The sequence below is a fragment of the Chionomys nivalis genome, chromosome 25, assembly GCF_950005125.1.
Source record: "Chionomys nivalis chromosome 25, mChiNiv1.1, whole genome shotgun sequence".
In the NCBI taxonomy this organism is placed as follows: domain Eukaryota; kingdom Metazoa; phylum Chordata; class Mammalia; order Rodentia; family Cricetidae; genus Chionomys; species Chionomys nivalis.
In genome coordinates, this window is record NC_080110.1 from 2,953,691 (window position 1) to 2,969,093 (window position 15,403).

At 52.1% G+C, this 15,403-nt stretch overlaps 1 protein-coding gene across 2 annotated transcripts in view; it reads right to left on the minus strand.

Moving 5' to 3' along the window:
• Window positions 1–150: 150 nt before the first annotated feature.
• The window catches only part of Chst11 (carbohydrate sulfotransferase 11), a 178,860-nt gene continuing 163,607 nt past the window's right edge, over window positions 151–15,403 (minus strand). For both annotated transcript variants that reach the window (XM_057758000.1, XM_057757999.1), the window contains exon 3: window positions 151–1,336. In XM_057758000.1, coding sequence (XP_057613983.1) covers window positions 482–1,336 — 855 coding nt within the window. In that variant the 3' untranslated portion in view covers window positions 151–481. The remainder of the gene's footprint in view (window positions 1,337–15,403) is intronic.

Below are 15,403 nucleotides of genomic sequence, written 5' to 3' on the forward strand. Positions count from 1 at the left end.
TCCCAGCTGCTGTCACCACGGGATTCCAGGAGAGGGTGGTGAGGAGACAATCACACCCCTAAACAAGCCATAGCCGGCAAAGCACAGACCATATTCTCTTCTAGAAAGACACGAGCAGTCTGCTGCCACAGAAAGAAACCTACACAGAGATCACGTTTAAATTACTATAAATAAGAATCATTAGACTTCACGGAACACACAGTTTGTGGAATTCACCAGAACACAAGGACACCTTGGAGATGGTGTTGCGGTTTCCACTTCTAAAGAACAGGGACGATCCACCCCGCTCCCCTGCACAGACAGCTGTCCTTTCCCGTGGAGGATTTAAATAATTCTTGCCATGCCGCTCGCAGCATTCCCCCCGAGACATATTAACTTACAAAATAACCCAGTATCCATAGAATTCTTTTGACAAATAAAAAATCTTAAATTAAAAAGCAGGATTCTCTCCTTCTCTCCCCAACCACCCCCCCACACCCCTTTATTCCAATTTCAGGTAGTTTGGCACTGAGTAATTGAACATTAAAAAGTCCAGTTTGTAGACTTCATAGAGCTGCGTCTGGTGCTCGGCGCTGATGTTCTGGAAGAACTCCGTGGTCATCTCGTCGGTAGTTCTGGTGGACTTTGCATAGGTGGGGAACTTCAGGTAGCCGCTCACTCCGGCCAGCTGCAGCACGTAGTTGGAGTCCTCCTCCAGCGTCTCGTATTTGCCCACGAGGTCGTAGTGGATGTGGCAAGGGTGGCAGAGGGAGTAGACGGTCTGCCAGTGCTCATTGAAGGGCTCCTCCCGCTGCGTGTGGGGGTCGATGAGGTAGGCCACGAACTCCTCAAACTTGACGTCGTCCCCCTTGCGCAGGGCCTCCTGTGTGGCGTTCTTCCGCTGGCGGCGGATGATCTTGGTGCCGTAGCGCTTGTGGAAGGAGGTGTTGTACTTCTGGGTGAACTTGTTGCGGTAGGCAGACACGAGCCTCTCGAAGGGCTCCCGCACAAACAGGAACTTCATGTAGCTTTTCAAGCGGTGGTTGATCTCTGGGATGCTGTACTGGTTGAGGGTCTTCAGGTTGGCCGAGACGTGGGCCTCGTTGGCAGGGATCTCCATGGGATCGCTGTACTTGCCCCGGCCGCTCAGAACCATCATGAGTCTCTTCCAGTTGGTACACGCCACCTTGGGCACGTAGCAATAGATGAGCTCGTGGTCCTCATCCACCACCAGGTGCTTCAGGTCGTTGGGGGTCAGCACCCGACGCTTTCGGCTCATGGCGCTGTTGGCCCGGCAGGTGTCTGTCACTTGGTCCCGTCTCATCTGGTGCAGGATGGCAGTATTGGACAGCTCCAGCTGCAGAGGGGACAGAAGAGGGAAGAGAAATGAGTGCTCATCTAGAACATTCCTACGTGGTTGCGATGGTTGGTGATCCATTTATTCAAACAGTTATGTAGACCATGTGAGGTGCACAGCTTTTGGAGGCAGGGTGAGGTGAGACTCAGCCTAACTGCTTAGAGGTCAGAGGGGAAGGCCTGGGAAGATGTCTGTGTTCTCTACGAGCAAAAGGCCCTCCCCAGAGTAGATGTGTTGGTTAGTTTTAACTGTCAGTTGGATACACCTTAGGATCAGCTGGTAAGAGAGTATAAACGAGGAATTATCTGGACTAGAATGGCCGAGGGTCACGACTGTGGGGGACTGTCTCCATTGTTAACTGATGCAGGAAAACCCGGCCCACTGTGGGCGTCACTGTTCCCTAGGCTGGGCTCTGTTCTACAGAAGAGTGAAAAACACTAGGAAGTGAGACGTAGGAAAACCCGGCCCACTGTGGGCGTCACTGTTCCCTAGGCTGGGCTCTGTTCTACAGAAGAGTGAAAAACACTAGCAAGCGTGCAAGGAAGGATGTATTTATTCTTCTCTGCTCTTGACTGTGTTTTCATTTGTTTTCATTTCCCCCCTAGTACAGGCAATAGTCTAGACCTGTAAGCCAAATAAATCCCCTTCTCCCCACTAAGTTGCTCTTGGTCAGAGTATTTTATCACAGCAACAGAAATGGAGCGAGAATGGTTAGCCAATCCCAGTCAGCATCTAATCCCGTTATCCCTGAGGCTGTCATTGAGTACCAGGACCCTGATGTCACATGTGGGACCTAGGATATCTAGGGTGGGACTTGTTATCCAGAAATGCTTAATGGTTTCAAAAGATATCACCACTACGGCTGGAGAGATGGCTCCGCAGTTATGAGCACCGTCTGCTCACCCGAGTTCAATTCTCAGGGCCTGCATGGGGGACTCACAAGTCCTTGTACCTCCAGTTCCAGGGCATCCAACAGCTTTTGTGGGCACCGTGCATCACACAGTACACAGATGTACTCTGCAGATAAGACACCCCCACACACTGAATAAATCAAATCACCATGACAAAAACACAAAAGCGACGAAATTCTTACACAAAACTCTAGGCTCCAGGAATCCCACCCAGCCTCTGTGAAGCCTGGGTTTTGGGGAGCCCTGAGCAGGTTGGAGGAGAAGGATGAGTTCTTGGCTTGAATGCCAAGGCAGAAATGGACAGACCTCGGAGAGTAGCCTGGATGTCCACTCAGAGGACAACGAAGAGTTATGACTTTAACTTAAAAACCCATTAATGTCACTTCCACCCCCCCCCCTTCCCTGGATGGCATTCTTGTCTCCAAGCAGGGCCCAAAGGAGCTGCAGTAAGGGTCATGAGCAGGAGCTGTCTGATGGGCTTAGATATCTGAGGGACAGCTCTTTGGGGACAGCAGAAGATGTGGATGGCAGTTTGTTCCTTATCACTGGAAGAGAACACTGTTGCTTGCCAGCCCAGAATCGACAGTTCTACAAAGCAGGGGTTTGCAGGTGGCTCCGTCAGGGAGCGGTGCTAGAGGAGGAATCTCTTCTGCATTCCTACCTTTCCCTTCTTCCTCTTTTTCCCCCTTTAAAGAGGCTTGAGGAGATCATAGCAGAGGATTTGTGTGCAATTTTGAGGATCTTATTTGGTTGTTGAGCTTCTGAACAACAGGAGCATGGGGGAAACGAAGACAGAATTTCCTTGCTTTTGTTATCAAAGAGAAACACGTTTCAATTGTTTGGGGGCAAAGGATGTACCAGATCTAAGGGATTCAGAAAATTCAGTCAGGGAGGGAGGTTCTTGGATCCAGTATGCTCAGGACGGAACCTTCAAAGGGCTCAGTCTTTGGCTGAGTGAATGCCAACACTGGATTGCCTAAGGAAGGCGGTGATGTGTGTGGTCCCCTCTTCCTCTCAAGGAAGGAGCCCCCTGAGATTCTTACAGAGGCCCCAGAATCCACGAAAAGAACATCTGCCCTGCGGAGCAGCCCTCACCCCAGCCCCGTCACTCTCTTTTGGGCGGGCTCTCCTCGGCATCAGTGATAGTTTATGGAGGGCTTCTCAAATGTGGGCACGTGTGGAGGTCACAGCGTCCTGGCTACTCCCTGGCTTCCAGCCAAGCTGGAGGTGTGGCGGGTGGAGAGCCTGCCAGTGTTCCTCTGCTAAGATGGAGCAAGATGCCACGGAGTGAGGTTTAACCCACAGCCGTGTATCCCCTGACAGTAACGGATACTGAGTTCTTAGATCTAGCCCCCCAGAGTGGTGCCCCCTCGAGGCCTCATTCCTTGGCCCATGATGGCCTCTCCTGCTGGCTCTTCGCACTGTCCTTTCCCTTGGCAGGCACTCCCAAACCAGCATACCACCCTCCCTCGGCAGGCACCCCCGAACCAGCATACACCATCCTCCCTCAGCAGGCACCCCCAAACCAGCATACACCACCCTCCCTCGGCAGGCACCCCTGAACCAGCAAACCATCCAGGCAGCTCTAGTTTTTCTTAATGGTATCTTTAAAGCCCTGCCTCCGGTTCCAGTCCTATCCTAGAGTCCTCCAGGCTGGAGAAGTTAACACGGATTCAGTGGGAGAGAGAACCCCACCAAATGCCAAGCGTGGCTGCTGTGGGGGACCACGCTTTGAGGGCTGCAGATCCATGCTATGTTTCGGTGGGGCTCTAACATCTTGGACCAATTCTCAGTCGTCCTTAATGACAGAACACAGAACCCAGTTTACTATCAGACGCCGAGTGACTCTACCCTCGCCCTGCCACCAACCCCTTTCATCTCCCTGTGATGTCCTCAAAGTATAGGCCAGGGGAGGGGCGGGGCCTAGGATGTCCCGAACACAGCTTCTGGCTCTGGGCTGCATCCGGCATGCTTGATTTGATGTCTATTTTTAATCTGGACATTTTGAAAGCCAACTGTAATTACCGTGAGGATCGAGCTTAGGGGGTGTTTTAAGACGTCTTTAAGTTTTACAGTGTTTTATCTTAAAAGGAAGAGTCCGCCTGCCCTGTGAGGTCTGCAGTCTCCTGGGATGCAAGACCCATACCGAAGCAAGCGGCACCCCCTCGCTGCCTGTGGTTGGAGAGACCCAGGGAAACAGAAAGCCAGATAAAGAGGTAAATCTGGAAGCTTCCAATGACTCCCCACCTGTTACAAGTGTTGGCTTGGGTCCAGGCTGGGTTTCCCAATTAAAAATTCTGAACGCAAGGCTGCAGGGACAGCTCAGTTGGTGACTTGCTTGCCTGCGGAAATGAGGACCTGAGTTCATCCCCTGACAGCCCCTTTAAAGGAGCTGGTTATAGTGGCACACACTTGTAACCCTGGGGCCGTGGGGCTGAGATAGTCCTGCCCTGCATTTCTGTGGTACCGCGGACACCCGTCGTCCTGAGTTACAGGGATGGTGAGAGCACCCGATGGATGGATTTGCTGACGAAACCACAGCCCCAGCAAACACTGGCACCACGTCTACAGCTGTGTTTACTACCTGCAAGTCATCACTGGCCCACACTCTCTGAAGGAGGCATCGTCATTAATCCTGACTTGCAGATAATGAAACTGAGTCACTAGGAGAACTAGCTTGCTCAAGGTCATGAACCAGGAATTGGGGCTGAAGTTCAAGTGCTGGAAGACAGCACTGAGACCCTAACTTACGTGGCTCCTGGGGTCTGAAGACACACCTGGGAGTTACCGTCGAGTAGCCAAGGGGACTCAACCCTGGCATTTCATAGGTGCCTGTTAGGCTGGGTTCTACTCCTATCCCAGAGGTCTGTTACCAGGAACTTCAGGGCTCTAGTATTGCCAGGGCAGGAACCTCGGCTTCATAGGGTCCAGGGTCAGCAGCTGGACTAACCTGGGATCTGGGTGTGAGCCTTGTCAAGTTTTACCAGATCTGCTGGGGCTGGGGTTGCCTGTGAGTAACCAGCTGGTGTCCTCCCTGGCCTCTGACAGGAAGGCTTTCAAGACGGTGGCTCTCTTGGAGCCCCTGCTGTACCCGAGCTAGCTGCTTAGTTTTGGGACCCTGGGACAAAGAAAAGCCAGGTGGGCATCCTGAGGAAAGCAATCAATCGGTGTATTAAGAGAAAGTTCTGAGGCTCAGCCCTTGCTTGGCTTGCGTGCGTGTTGTATACCTCCTTGCACGTCATAATTCACTCGCTCTGTCCTCAACTGCCCTAGAATCGTAACTCCCGGGCTCCCGGGGTGCAGGCATCTCCCACTATCATTGGTCCTCTGCTGTACTACAAATCCCTGACACACACACACATATATATATATATATATGTATATATATATATATATATTCGAATGTTTGTTGAATGAATGTGTGAATGCACGTATGCACGACTCACTGCACACATGTACGAGTGAATAAGTAATATACTCACACACACGTAATGCACACACAAAAGAATGAGTGAATGAATGATGCAGGTATGAATGAATGAAATGGGAGGCGGAGTCTGTAGAGGTTCTTGGTGACGGCAGAGGCTGCACGTCCCCTTGGTGTCATCTGCTGCACTAGCTCGTCTTCCCACGGAGGCTGTGGGCCAGAGCCTGAAGCACAAGCGCATTAGCAGACGGGCTCTGGGTCTTAGGAGGAATTGGCTCCGACTGCCTCGGCTCTGATGAGGGGAGAGAGAGCCCTGGTGCTGTCTACCTGCCCAGTGAGGTCAGGAAACGGGAGCCGTTACACCAGGCTGGAGGCTGAGAACGAAGGAGACGCAGAGGGCTTTGCACAGGGCACGTGCGTGCGCGTTGGGGTTTCTTTCCAGGAAGCAGCTGCAGCTGAAGGGGCCTCATTTACATCTCAGACCCGCTGTGAAGAGTGGTTGGGACACAGGAATGGGGCCACTGCCAACGGGACTGGCTTCCCATGAATGGTGGTCCAGAAGACGGACAATGGCAAGGAAGGGACAGAGCAGGAGGCTGGACCCTGAGACGGGCTCTGCACCTGCTGCTGACACACTCTGGGGACCTCGGAAGTCACTGCTGGCGGGGCGGACGGATGCAGGCTGGAGACTGCCAGCTCCCCCAAAGGGCTGGGCTGCCTGAGATATTTGCGGGAGGCAGGAATGGTGGTGGGTGTGGCCCTGCAGGTTCTCCTGGCCTCTGACTGCACACTTGACTGTGTGGAGTCGGTCCTGCCTCTCTAGGGGCATAGCAGCATGTTCTACTGAACATGCTGCCCGAATATCTTGGCCCCCCAGGCCGTCGTTACCCACTGTAGCGTGGGGACAATAACTGTGCAGTTCTCGGGGCTGTTTGAGGACCGAGGGCTCAGAGAAAAGCACACGGCACCATGCCCGAGTCTCAGGGAACACCACGGAAGTAGAAATTCTCTGTTAAACTCATTGTGGAGGACTGCCTGGGAAGGGGCTGGCAGCAGAGCCCGACACCTGCAAGCCCATTACTGACCCTGAACGTTCAGCATAGGTGAGAATCCCTGTCGTCTGGTGCCTGTGGCCTCCTGACTCCACCCTAGGAATCTGACGGTATGGTTGGGGTGGGTGGCCCAGACGCCTGCTCCTGACCACGGCCCTGGAGGTCTTCCCATCACACCAGCTGTGGTGGCTTTGTTTCACCTGGAGAACCGCTGACTGAGCGTCTTTCTCGGGGCGTGTGCTCTGCAGTGAGCGTCCAGCACACATCTGTCATCTGCACACAGTGCCTGTCTCCTGGCGATCTGGCATCTCAGTGACGGAGAAGATGGGCGGATGTCACTGGCAGCAGCTGTGCATTAGAAGAGCGACTGTCCAGCTATACGGAGAATAGCTATCAGCATGGATTAGCGCGCTGTAAAGCAGGCGCGGACGGCAGAGCACTAGAATCGTGTGTGAGTGTGTGCGTGCCTGTGTGCTTGCCGAGGTCAACCTTGGGTATCATTCCTTAGATGCTGTCCACCTCCCCTTTGAAGACAGAGTTTCTTATTGGCCTGAACTCACTAGACTTGCTGGGCAGTGAGCCCGGCCACCCACCAGTCTCTGCCTCCCCAGTGCTGGGATTACAAGCACATGCCACCATGCCGAGTTGTTTATGTGGGTCTAGGAACTGAGGCCAGCAAGCACTTTACTGGTTGACCTATCTCTGAAGCCCCTCGACCTTGCTCTAATAGAGGAGCAGGTTTCAATAACACCCCATTTCACATTTCTGAAAGTTTTCACACACTATTCCTGGTGAGGAGGAGGCTGGGATTGGACCAACCTGGCAGATAGAGCCCCAAAGTATTCCTCCCTCTCCCACAAACCTGGGCAGGCCCTGAGGAGCCACGCCCAGCAGCAGGCCCCTATCTTCAACGATTACATCACCACGAACGAACACAGTCACTATCTTTCCTGTCTCCAGGGCTGCAGGGGCTGGGCTGGTCCATGCAGCCTTGTGTTCCAAGCACTGGTGCCTGATACTTGGAGGATTCATAAGGAGGATTTGCTTTGTGCCAACACGTTAGCATCTCTCTAGTGCCAGCTCCTTCTCATCTCAGGGAAGATGACCTGTGGTCCTCATGGCAGTGTACCAGGAAGGCCACAGGGTGGCGCTACTGGGACCAGCATCTCTGAATTCACTAGCTGAGGAACGTCAGCACCTGAGATTTTTAGGTTTCAACCGAGGACACAGAGCTGTGCACAACAGCCACACAGATGACCTGGAGCCCAGGGATGAGCAAGACACCAGGCTGGGGACACCAGAGGTGTAAACACCATGTAGTTTGTAGATTTTTGAACTATTGCACACATGGGGGTCGGGTAAGGGGGGTTCATAACCCAGGGCTGGGACATGCCTTTGTGACCATCTATTCCCAACCGCAGGTTTTATTCAGACTCTGGTGGATGCTTAGCTACCCATTCCTAGGATGCAGCAGGTGGAAGGAATCTTCTCATTCCATCCAACCGGCAGCTACCTGGGTGTACAGGGTTCCAGGCCTGAGCACGGGATGAGCCAGCCAGGCGCTTGCTGCCGTGTGTGGTTCTAGCCCACCTCTGTGCACCGGCGGAAAAGCACCCTCTACTTCCTCTTCCTAAGTGGAAGCCCCTCCCTTGCTTGAGGTTCATTTGTGTGCAGGTGCACACTTGTGGAAACCAGAGGTCAATTTCTGGTCATTCTCCGGTGCCATTTTCTCCCCCTTTATGGAGGCAGGGTCCCTCATTGGTTGGAGCTCTACTGGCTGGCTAACAGGCTCCAGGGAGCTGCCTGCCGTCTCCCCAAGGCTGAAGTTACAAGCGAGCACTGCCACGCTTGACCACCATGCCCAGCCTTTTTTATGTGGGTCCTAGGGGCTGATCTCAGGTCCTCAGGCACCTCTCTGACCGAGCCATCTCCCAGGATGCAGAAGGCATTTCTGAGAAACCCGTGGGGTGGGGATGGCTGCAGATACCGAGCAGGTGGCCTAGTTTCTTAACCGTAACAGGGAACGTGGGCTGCGTACTCCTGGGCTGGCCTGATTTGGGAACTCATTAAAATGAGCGAAGAATGAGGAACTGGCAGGTTTTCTTTTAAAGGACAACGAGTTCCTCTCCTTGGGCTAACAGGAGAGACTAAATGAATCCATTTCTGGATATAATATTTAATGGGAAATGGACGCCTCCCACGGAAAACACTGAACACACCCTGAGGAAATTTGCTTTGCCCGGCAATGGCTGCCCAGGGCGGGGGGGGGGTGGGGGGGCTTTGGGTTTGCAAGTCAAGGTCAGAGGTCAGATTCTAGAGTCAGGATGCTCGCGAGCCCTGACAACAGCTACGTAACTTGGGTCAGTCATTCCCACCCTCCCAGACTCAGTTTCCTCGCCAATAAAGTAGGTGTTAATAGCATTAGACAACTACAAGCTCTGGTGGGTGCTTATAAGGTTTTATAAATCAATTTCATAAATTCATCTGGTTGCACACCATTTGGGAGGCAGAGGCAAGTGGATCTCTGTGAATCCGGCCAGCCTGGGCTACACAGTAAAACTCTGTGAACTGAGGCTAGCCTAGGTTACAGAATTAAACTCTTATCTCTAAAGAAGAAAAAAAAACCCACCTTATTTATATATTGTTGGGTTTTGGTATGTTGTGTGTGTGTGTGTGTGTGTGTGTGAGAGAGAGAGAGAGAGAGAGAGAGAGAGAGAGAGAGAGAGAGAGAGAGAATGTGTGCTGTGGTGTGCGTGTGGAGGTCAGAGGACATCATCATTTGGGAGTTGGTTCTCCTTTTCTTCCATGTGATTTAGGGATCAAACAGTCCCTCTGTTTGGTGTGTTAAGTGCATTTACCTGCTGAGCACAGTTCCAGACACATTTCAGGGAGAGAGAATAGCTTGTGGGAGGGGTAGCCTGAGGAAAGAGAGAGACTGCTGTGCAGTGTGCAGGGATGAAGCGAGGAGGGAGGCTGGGTCAGACCTAAGACGAGACCAAATTCCCTCGTTGGGTCTCTGTGTGCTCATCTGTAAAATGGGCCAAAAAGAACCATGGCAGAACGATGGCTGTTGAATCAGACACCAGCAGCAAGTTCTGCACCAAGTTCTGGCGCCACACGTCAGGGAAGATGTGAAGGGGGAGAGAGCTAGCTTCCGTGTTTGGGTGACAGTGCTGGTTCAGCTTAGGAAGAAACTCACTGATTTCCTCCAAACTGGGGTGTTCAATAAAGCCCTGGAAAGATTAGAAATAGGCTGGACAAAGGAGAGGCCAATCGAGGGAGGATGGGGGACAGAGGGCAGACTTGAGCCAAGATCCTGGCTGACTCAATCTGTGGTATACCTACAGCAGTGTGTGTGTGTGTGTGTGTGTGTGTGTGTGTGTTTCCAGGGCCTCGGAAGTAGATCGACCCATCTATGCTGGACCAGCTCAGGGGTGGGTGGGGAGGACCCGTGGAGAGGAAGCTTCTCAGACATAATGACACGGGTCACAGAGGAGGGACTCTGGGAACCTTTTTTGTACTCTAAGTGGCATTCTCCATGTCAAAGCAGCCAACAGAGAGAGGCTCAGAAAAGCAAATGGGTCCGGGGCCTGGGGATGGGTCCTGTGGGGACGGCTGACTGTCACAAATGAAAGGACCTGCTCTTGATCTAACAGATGCCTCCAGCTCTGGGGAACAAGGGCACCTGGTGAGAGCAGGGACGGCCCTGCAGCCTCCCCGGGGAGAAACCAGTGTCCGACTGCTCCCTGCGAAGCTCAGTTTCTACTTCCCCTTCTGTGCAGACTCACCTGGTAGGGATTCTCTCTCTCTCTCTCTCTCTCTCTCTCTCTCTCTCTCTCTCTCTCTCTCTCTCTTTCTGTGTATGTGTGTGTTTGTGTGTGTGCGCGCGCGTGCAACCTCAGGTTTTTATGTTTTGAGACAAGGCAAGGCTTGCTCTTGCTGACAGGGAATGTGAGTGGAAGCAAGGGTGGACCCCCTCTCCTATCCACTCTCCTGGAGGTAAGTCTGCCTCGGCAAAATTCAGCTCTTTCTTTCCCTTCTATTTCTTCTTTTTCTTGCCTACTGTAACTATAAAAACGAGCCTGGAAACTAAAGATCACTGGAGGCCAACTGTGAGAATAATAAAAGTTCCCAGTTTCTCATTACCCAGAACCACCGCGCATGCCCTGCCGAGGCCGCCCGGCTTCTTAAGCTTCTGTTGGCGTCAGACTGATCTGTGTGCATGTGTGTAGTAAGCGCATGTCTACATGTTTGTGTGTGCACATGCATGGTGCAGACGCGCAGGTGAGAGGCTAGAGGTTGACCTCAGTGTCTTCCTTAATTGTTCTCCACCTTAGTTTTCAAGACAAAGACGTTTCCCTGATTTTGCAGGACTGACGGCAAATGAGCTGCAGGATCCTCCTGTCTCTACTTCCCTAGCAACGGGAGCACAGACAGGTACTACCACCCCTGGCTTTTTATATAGATGCAGGGGATCCCAACTCAAGTCTTCAAGCTTGCATGCCAGGCACTTTACCAACTGAGCCATCCTCCCCCAGCCTCTCAGGCCACCCCTCCCCATCTAAGAGCAAAGCAGGAATAGGAAGGAAGGAGATTACATCTTGAGCTGATCCCTGAGGCTGAAGGAAGGTGTTGGTGGCTGCTCATCCCCTATCCCCACCCCCTCACCCCCTCACCCCCTCCACCTCAGTCCCTCCAGCCTCTGAGTTGGTGGAGTCTGGGAAGGCGGGTAGGACAAGCCTTTGCAGGCAGGATGGGGCCTTAGGACAATCAAGATACTGAGCTCAGGACTTCAAGGTCCTTGCTAACTCTTAAGTTGAAACTGGGCCAAGATCACTCGAGCTATGAAAAGCAGAAGGCACAGTTCCTGCAGGGCTCCACAGGGCACAAAGCAACGTGGGGCACTGGCTTTAAATCAAAGCTCAGGTGGCCTCAGGTGGTGTGAGGCTGTGCCCCCAGCCCTCTTGAGCCCTGTGCTTCCAAGACAGCACAGTCAGTGGGTACAGATGGTCTTGGCGCCAAAGGGGGGCTGACCACTCAAGAAGCCTTCCAACTGAGGTCAAGGAGGCAGAGCTGACATGCTTCTTCCTGTTTGTCTAGAACCTACTGTGGAAGCCAGAGTAGTGGTTCGCTTCACCGGAGCACACAGCTTTGGGGAAGTTTTCAGGCCAGCCTGGAGAGACTTGCAAATCAGTTTCTGTGGAAGCACCTGAATATACACTGATTGCAGCAGCCTAATTACTGCTTGAGGAGTCACTTACTCAATTAGGGCTGCAGTCAGAGAGGGGAAGATCTTGATGGACAGTGAGGATGTAGTAATCATCACCATCATCATCATCACCATCATCATCATCACCATCATCATCACCACCATCATCATCATCATCACCACCACCATCATCATCACCACCATCATCATCATCATCACCACCATCATCATCACCACGATCATCACCACCACCACCATCTTATTCTTTTTTTTTTTAAATTTATTTATTTATTTATTTATTATGTGTACAATATTCTGCCTGTGTGTATGCCTGCTGGCCAGAAGAGGGCACCAGACCTCATAACAGATGGTTGTGAGCCACCATGTGGTTGCTGGGATTTGAACTCAGGACCTTTGGAAGAGCAGACAGTGCTCTTAACCACTGAGCCATCTCTCCAGCCCCACCATCTTATTCTTATATATTTAGGTTTTTTTTTGTATGTGTGTGTGGTGGGGGAATACTCATCTATGTGGGCACATGTGGAGGTCAGGGGTTGACATTGGGAGCCCTCCTCTGCCACTCACCACCTAAATTTCTCTTGAAGCAGGGTTTTTTCACTGAACCACGATCTCACAGAGGTACTGCCCCAGCCCCCATCATCATCATCATCATCATCATCATCATCATCATCATTGTTTAGCTTTGAAAACTCAAGCCATCTGCTCTTCCCGTCCTCCCTCCAGCCCACAATCTCTGTAAGTTTAAGGCGTGTGTCTGGAGCTCCCTGGACTAGGGGTACAGTAGATGCTGTTGAATGGCTAGGGAATCAGCTGTCTGTAACAGTAGATTTCGGTTTAAATGCAACCATAAAGACTCATTTGCTCATTCGACAAACACCGAGGGGCATCTGGTGTGAAAGACGGTGGATGTGTTATCCCTTGCTCTCTGGGTACGGCTCCCCTGGGGCCCTCACCATCACTCCCTAGGGCCTGCTCCCTGGCAGAGCTCTGGGAGGAGATTTCTGCTTGGATTTGTATAACTCCAGCCACCTGAATATACAGACAGCTTCTACAGCTTGCCTGTCTGATCTCGACTAGGACACGTATCTGATGTTCCCTCAAGGGGTAACTGGGGTAACCGAAGAGCCTTGAAGGGCTTGCAGGGTCTTGAATGCATGACCTCAAGGTGTATGATACAAAATCCGAGCAATGCAGAGCTTTCGCAGACCCAGGGATTGGCAAAGGATAGGCACAATTAATTCTAGCAGGTTCTGATAATGTTATTTGTTATTGCTATGACTGCACTGTCAAGGTGGTAGCCAAATGGAAGCCTATTTCCTTCCAGATCCTAGAGACTAACTGCTCACTACCGCACTGGGGACCTCAGGCAGCGAGGAGCACCAGAAAAACCATCAAGAGAGCAGAGCTACCCTTCCCAACGACAGCCATGTGACACTTACTGGGCTTGTCCCTAAACACCTCCCCCATCCCAGCTGCTACAATGTACCTGTCTCATACCCTGATCTTCCACGGGTGTAATTCTGCCCAGCGGTTCAAACATACCAAAATCTTGCCAATGGGTTCAGCAGGGGATACATCTGAATCACACGCACCACATCCATGCCCAGGTATGACATCCTGGAGGACTAAAGCTCCCAGACTAAGTCCAGATCACTCAGCCACTGATGTCCCTCATGCCTATGCCACCAGCATGCCAGGCCGGTCCCTTACAGAAAACCCTGTCCTGGAGCAGGCTCAATGCAGTCCATTCTCCCAGCAGAGATTGGAGAACAAGAAGGCACACATCTCTTGATGTCTTCCAACAACACCGGCCACCCCCACAGGATTCTCCTGCTTGTATTGTGGAAAGGGTCTATTTTTAGTCTGAGTACCAGGTACCAATTCCAGGCAGCTGCTCTACACCACAGCCTATAAATTACAAGCTCCTTGGTTTTCTGTTTCCACTCAGCTGCCTTGGTTTGCTCAGAACAAGCTGAGGGGGCTGCGTGTGGGGGGAGGGATGTTTGATCCGGTCTCACCCTAACCCAACTCCTAAGCAAAATGTCAGCAAATGAAAAAGACAAAAATTCCCTTTGAACTCTGAAGCCGGCCCCAGAGACAAGGGTGGAGGAGTCTTTGATGGTGGCTTTTGTGCTACTTAGTCACCCTGAGAAGGAAGCAGCTGCCCTCTGATGCCCAGGAAGGTCCCACCTTTCTGCTGACAGGGGTCCGGCTCTCTATGTCATTCATCACCACAGCTACCGTATCTGCCAATCCAATGTCATTGCCTTTGGGGTTGGACAGAGAAGGACAAAGCCAAAAGATGCAAAAGCTCACCAACATTGTCCAGTCACACGTGATCGTTCAGGTGACGGCTGTCAAGATGGCGGATATCTAGACGTTGAGTGGAGGTCAAGGAGGAGGGAGATAATCTGTACGTCATTCCTGGTGTATTTAGCAACTAACTCTTTGTCTTTTGGACACGGGGTCTCATGTAGCCCAGGCTGCCTTGAACTTGCTATACAGTGAGGGTAACTCCTGCTCCATGCCTCACGTATGTGGTGTGGAGGGTTGAATTCAGGGCTCTGTGAAAGCCAGGCAGGCACTCTGCCGACTGAACCACTTAAACAACTTTGAAGTACACAGATCAGTGGCCTTAAGCTGTTATGTAGCCCCAGCATCTCCAGACACCCCTCGTTTTCACATCTGGAACTCTATCCAATAAAGAATCCCCTAACCCTGAGACCCTCACCTACGATGCAGCTCCCAGGTCTGCTCCTCAGGCCTGTAACCCCCATGGGACAACACTGTCCTGAAGGCAGAGTGGAAGCGGACAGGGGTTGCCCTGCGGTGGCTGGCACACCTGAGCCTATGTCCTCAAGGTTTAACCACGTGGTTTGTGTCATAATTTCAATCTCTATTTAAGGCCTTAAGCTCATGCTGTGTTTTCCTCTGAGGATAGACACTCACTCCATTTTCTGGGCTCTCCTGGGAAATCAGGATGAGCCCATTTCCAGGGAGGGTTCTCTTGAGTCACAGTAACAAGGGCCCTCTGGATGGGACAGACCTTCATACCAGAGTCTAATTTAGGCACCACACCTAAGACAGAGGCATTCTGAACAAGCAGGGTAGATATGGGGCACCCCATGGAGGCTTTCTTATTGCTCTAAGAACAGCGCTAAAGAGGGAGTGATTTGTCGGGGTGGGTACCAGGGAAGAGAAGACTCAATTCCTAACCTGCCGTAGGTCACAGGTGAATAAGCATTAGTGGGTGACAAGCACAGACTCTGTGGGCAGATCCAGGGGTCCCACGGTGCAGGGGGAGGACCTTGTCACAGGTATAGCCCAGGCCTAAGCTCACAGGTGTACCCCAGGCCTAAGCATACAGGAAACAGCTGTTTAGGAAGGGGTGGGTGGGCATGAAGGTGCTCAGAAGACGAAAGTCCTGACGGAGTGTGTGTGTGTGTG